The sequence below is a fragment of the Gavialis gangeticus genome, unplaced genomic scaffold (genome assembly GCF_001723915.1).
Source record: "Gavialis gangeticus isolate Ggan-Ray unplaced genomic scaffold, GavGan_comp1, whole genome shotgun sequence".
NCBI classification, from domain to species: Eukaryota; Metazoa; Chordata; order Crocodylia; family Gavialidae; genus Gavialis; species Gavialis gangeticus.
Window position 1 is genome coordinate 88,815,477 of NW_017729033.1, and position 5,545 is coordinate 88,821,021.

Consider the following 5,545-nt stretch of genomic DNA (forward strand, 5'->3'; position numbering starts at 1 on the left):
GAAGACTAGAGACAGAATAAAAATAGTATACAGAGTTTTTCCCGTATACACTGCTTTTTTCTTTGCTTTGCTTTGCTTCAAAATTAAGTACAGAAGTAGGCATTTTTTTCATATATTCGGTTCATTTTATATATATATATATATATATATATATATAAAATATTAAGCGGGGATACTCAAAACCATGGTTGGCGACGGAAACCTGTAGAACACTTTTAACTGGAAGAGATATTCCCCACCGGGATCTTCCCCCTTCAGACATGGAGCTTGTGAAAGGCTGTAGGAAGAGAACGCAGCAGTCCCTTGTTGGTGAAAGCTCTTCTCTTCACTGGTTTGTCTCTTTTGTTTTGTTTTTTTCTCCCATAGGAAGATGTGATTAATACCCAGTGTGGCTATGATGCCAGGCAGAAACCAGTAAGTGGTTTTTTTCCTTACCTGATTTCTTAAGGTTCTGAATAACTTTGGGTGAGCAGATTAGAGTTGGAGGAGAAAGGGGAGTGTTAATTAACTGTTTTTATTTCTCTCTTCCCCTCGGCAGGAAGTTGATCAGCAGATTGTTATATACACTAAAGGTTGTGTCCCCCAGTTTGAGAAATGGCTTCAGGACAATCTTACTATAGTCGCTGGCATATTCATTGGGATTGCATTGTTGCAGGTACAGCACGTGTTCCCTATTTTAAAAACAAATTACAGAGAAAACAAAAAATACAATGGGGAAATAATCAGAGAACTGGAAATGAGGATGTTTCACTTTAATAATCTGTAGTTTGTAGTTTTTAACCTGGGCTGAAGGAAAACTTAACGACTGAGGATTTGTCCGTAGAAAAAATAAAATATTCTTTTCTATGTGGACAGTTATTCATTCAAGCACCCCCAACTCAGCAAACATGCAAGTTGGGGCTGGTTTTCAAAGAATACAGGACGCTGTTAGTTCTGACGGTTTGAAGATTAGCTGCCAAAAGAATAGCCTTTTAAATTCCTCTTGGGAAGAAATCTTCATGGTATCTCTGCTCTCAGGTTAAAGACCTGCTATATTCTTTTTTTGGACTCTAATTAATTAAAAAAAAAAAAAAAAGGTTGAATGGAATTTTCTTTTTCCCTTGCCCCTAAGCTCCCTCTGTTGATTCTGATGATACTTTTTACAATTACAATTCTCAGTTTTCTTGTCCTTGTTGCTGTGTCAGTCTTATGTAATCCCAGAAACCTGGCTATATGCAAAGGACTGTCAAATGCTCAAATTAACCAACCTTGTCTTTTCCAGATATTTGGGATCTGCTTAGCCCAGAACTTGGTTAGTGACATTGAGGCTGTCAGAGCCAGCTGGTAAAACTGCTGAAATAACCATCACAAGACACTGGACAACTGAAACCCTCTGAAACCTCCACAGTGTCGCTCTGACACCGCGCTGCATGGTGATGGGGAAGCCTTCTTTCCCAAGAAGTTTCACATCTTAAGTTGCTGATATTGCAGTGAACTCTTGTTTCTGCGGGGGTAGGGATAGGGGTGGGCTATTCAAAATCTGCTGCTCACTGACAGATTTATTTTTAAATTACCAGTTTAAAAGCTGTTGAACCGTGAATCTCTACTGTATTCTTGACTTTGAGTAATAAGCGGACACACTTTTTTTTTTTAATTGGTGTGCATCAACAGGACAGAGGTTGCATTGTAATTTGTGGATATGCTGTTCATGCTCCATGTCATAAGTGTTTTGATAGCTGCCAAAAGTTCCTGAGATGGTATCTCTCTCCGACACTCTCTAAAGGACCAATCTTCTTGTTTTCCACAGCTAAACGTTGCTGCAGGCCTTTCTGAAACTAAACCCATGAAACAGGAACCAACTTTTCACTCCTCTGTTGTACAGTGAAAGAAATTTGTTTTTAAGACCAAGAAATTGTTTATACAGGAACTTCTACACTTTCCCTCTATATCTTTTTTTGTGGGTGGAATCGGCAAGATTGTGGTGATAACTGTTTAACGGTGTCACTATCCTTCTCCCTTTCTCTACCCTTGCTATGAAGGGAAAGGAGTTTTAAATCTCTGACAAACCAGGTAGTTGTATGTTTGGTACTGTCATCCATACTTTACCAGGGCAACACCCTTTCTAAGCAAGAATGTGTTATAAATATTTATAGGGTGGTAAGGATGGTTTTGGGGAAGGGGAGGGGGGAGGCAGTCAGGTGAGTGATGTTAAGTAGAGAATGAAATAATACGTTAACTTAAAGAAAATGAAGAATTATGTACCCAAATACAATCTGTTGGTTTCTTTGGAATTCGGTGTAACCTGTTGTATTTGGCTCTCACTAATAGTCGTGTGTTGTTATAGTTGTACAAAACTTTTTTTAAAGAGATTTTCTTGATCTTTTCCTAGATGAGGCTTTGCTTCCTCCCCCTGCCTTTTTTTTAAAAACAAAAAGCTTCTTTTTACCTGCATGAGCTCTGGTGCTAGAATCCGTGATACCCTGTTTTTAAATCCTTGCATATGATTCAGTAGGTTTCTAATAAAGAAATGTGCTTATTTATTGGTAGATACACATGACTGTGTAAAGTTCATATCCCCTTGTCTTGGAATATAGAGAGAACAGCTTTGCCCAAGTAAATGCTTCCCCCAGTTTAGTAAATCTTTGCTAAGTTTATCTGCATGTCTCCCTTTTACATATCTCTCTAGCCGAATGCAACGAAATGCTTTCTTGAAACAATAGGGTAAAGGATATTTTTGAACAAGAAGAGTGTGTTAGGATCAGAGGAGCTGCCTATGGGCTCTTTTTAATAGATTAAACATTAGCATTTGCAGTGAAGCACAAATATGAGGAAAAGACATGGATCGGACTCCAGCTGGGAGCCTGTGATTGGCTTTTATTTAAAATATAATGTAAACACAATTGATGGTAACTTGTGGAGCCAGTTAATTTTGTAAAGTTCAGCTTGTCTGAATGACTTTTTTGGTGTCAGTGGACCCGGCCCTATGCCGTGATGACTCCCTTGAAGTCCTACTTCCTTGAAATAATTGATGGTGCTTTTGCACAATATTTTCTCATCTTGCTGGTCCTCAGTGTTCACTAAGATGAATTCTGTGGATTAGAAAAAACTAATGCATTGTATTCAAAATACTGTACTTCCACCACTGCTGAGATGCAGCATATGTCAGTAAGCATGCCTGTGTGTGCACGCACATAAACACACACAATTAACCTTGCTGTGTGTAGACAACCCACATTTTTGTCGTGGAGGCTGGTGGTATGCACCATCATTCAGGCTTGAAGAGCCAAACAATCCAGTTGCACTCTTGTCTGTCTTTGTGTTACCTCATCTTCCAGTTAATTCCACCTGACCAGTTGACTCGGTATTGGGCAATACTCACATCCTTTGATGTCTGCTGTTAAAGACCAATGGCAACTTTAAAAAAAACAAACAAACCTAACAAACAAACTCTGAAAGTGTCTATACTCACTGTCCTTAATAAAGTTGGTTCAACCTCACTGCAGCGTTATGTTTTCATTAGCTACTCATAGCGTGGGGAGCTGCCCATTTGCCTTTAAGGAGCACGTGGCTTTGCATAATGGCAGCTGAACAGAGGGTTCGCTGAGGCTTCTGATGCTACTGTCTTTTGTAGGATGGCATGGTGCAGCAAGATCAAGGGAAACAGGAGGGTTCAGAAACCCTCCCCTCCCCCACTCCCGAGAGCATTGATTATAAGCCAGTACTTTTACATTTAAAAAGTCCCTCTTGCAGAAACATACCTTGTTGCCACTGATCTTTAATGCTTCGGCTGTTGCCGTAGGCTTCTGAAGACAACTTCCATTCTTCTACTTGAATTTTCACAATTGTACTATAACTGACTTTTGTTCTGTTGCTTCTCATAATTTCATTCTTTTGCTAAGTCACGCTTCTGAGAAATGACCGGTGGTACTGTCATGTTGATGGGAAGGGAAGCATTTAGGAATGGGGAAGTTTTGTTCTTGTTACTTGCACACACATACTGACATGTGCAGACCAAATGTACAAAGTTTACTGTAGCTCCTGGAATTACTGTACTCCTTTTAAGAACCATTAAATAATAACCTTTATTTTTCCATAACCCTTTTACGCTTCTGCAGAGGCTGATCCCAGTTTTTAAGATGTGTTCTGTTTTTTCTTCCCCAATTAGTGAAGCATGTTGAATGTTCAGCACTAGCTGCCTGTGTTGCATGTTCACACCCCACACTTGCTTCTAAAATGGGTGATTATGTTTCTAAGAGCCTCTGTCTGCATGTCCTTTTATGAGGCTAGTTTGGAAAACTTATGGGAGGCCTTGAAAACTGATGCAGTTTATATTGAACCTACCACCTGCAAACTAACTTTCTGCCATAAAGTTCTACGAAAAGCGCAAATCAGCTGCAAGTAGAGCATGAGCTCTGGCCTCTTTCCCAGTGGGATTTGGTTAAATTTGGTAGTGCATTCCTGGGCAAATTCTAGTACGTCTAAGATGGTGGTATTAGCTGTGACCATAAAGGTTGGTTTAACTAGCCACAAGGTGCGATAGCTGCTCAGAAAAATGTCCCCATTTAGATTTCTTACAGCCACTTACAGAGCATAACATCTGTGTTTGCACATAGGTGTAGTGTTGCAATCAGCTGGGGTGAAGCTTTCACCTGTGTCCAGAGTTGGGAAGCCATTTCAGCAGGCCACGGTCTGTCTTCCGTGCCCCTGCTGGTCTCGCCTCTAAACCAGTGATTCTCAACCAGGTTGCCCCGGCACCCTGGGGTGACTGGAGATCCTTTCAGAGGTATTGTGGGGTGCCACACAGTGTTAGCACTGTTAGGGATGCAAACACAATTCAGATGATAAAACCAGTGATTTCAAATGGGAATCCATAGTGCCTGCGGTGGTCTTTCTTAGTTCTGTGCAACAGAAGAATTTCTCTATTATTTTTCTGTAGTTAAACAAACCTAGTGAAAATGAAGAGCTGGCATTTTCCATGGGGTGCTTTCAGCATACACAAGGTTGAGAACCACTGCTCTAAACCCTCCACCCAGATTTAGAGACCCCTTGGTTATTAGAAAGTCCACCCCTCCACCTCTCTCTCTCATCAGTGTTCAGTTGCCTAAACTTCTGTGTTCCAATCCACGGTCCAGTCGCAAAAGAGAGCCCATTTCTGTCTGGCTTTGAGACCTGTTACGTGTATGTACTCTGTCTGTTCGGTCACCATCTTTTTCTTTTCAGAGAGACGTTAATTGTAGCGAATCAGGAGATAGAGCCTGGCTTAGCTTCTGAAGTGTAAATACTATTTGTAATGTAAATAGCAGCATGTGAATGAAATGACTCTTGCACCCAACTGCTACTACTCATACCTGTGTGTTGATACTGATACGAAAGCTGTACAGTGAGCCAGGAATGCTTGAATTGCCTGCCATCTAGTGTCTAGTATAGGGAACTACAGCTGTCAGACGTTTTAAGAAGGAAAAATAGCGGCTTAAAATTCTGATTTTGACTTCTGGAATCTCCCCCTGCTGCTTGCTCAGTTGTCTCCTTAAGATCTGAAGAGGCAGGTCCTATAAGGGCTAAGGGT

The 5,545-nt window shown here is 40.7% G+C and overlaps 1 protein-coding gene across 2 annotated transcripts in view; it reads left to right on the top strand.

Moving 5' to 3' along the window:
- Nucleotides 1-3,476, top strand: part of TSPAN5 (tetraspanin 5) — a 143,639-nt gene extending 140,163 nt beyond the window's left edge. For both annotated transcript variants that reach the window (XM_019526400.1, XM_019526399.1), the window contains 3 exons: nucleotides 367-414; nucleotides 539-655; nucleotides 1,262-3,476. In XM_019526400.1, the coding sequence (XP_019381945.1) occupies nucleotides 367-414; nucleotides 539-655; nucleotides 1,262-1,327 (231 nt within the window). In that variant the 3' untranslated portion in view covers nucleotides 1,328-3,476. The remainder of the gene's footprint in view (nucleotides 1-366; nucleotides 415-538; nucleotides 656-1,261) is intronic.
- The last annotated feature ends 2,069 nt before the right edge of the window (nucleotides 3,477-5,545 follow it).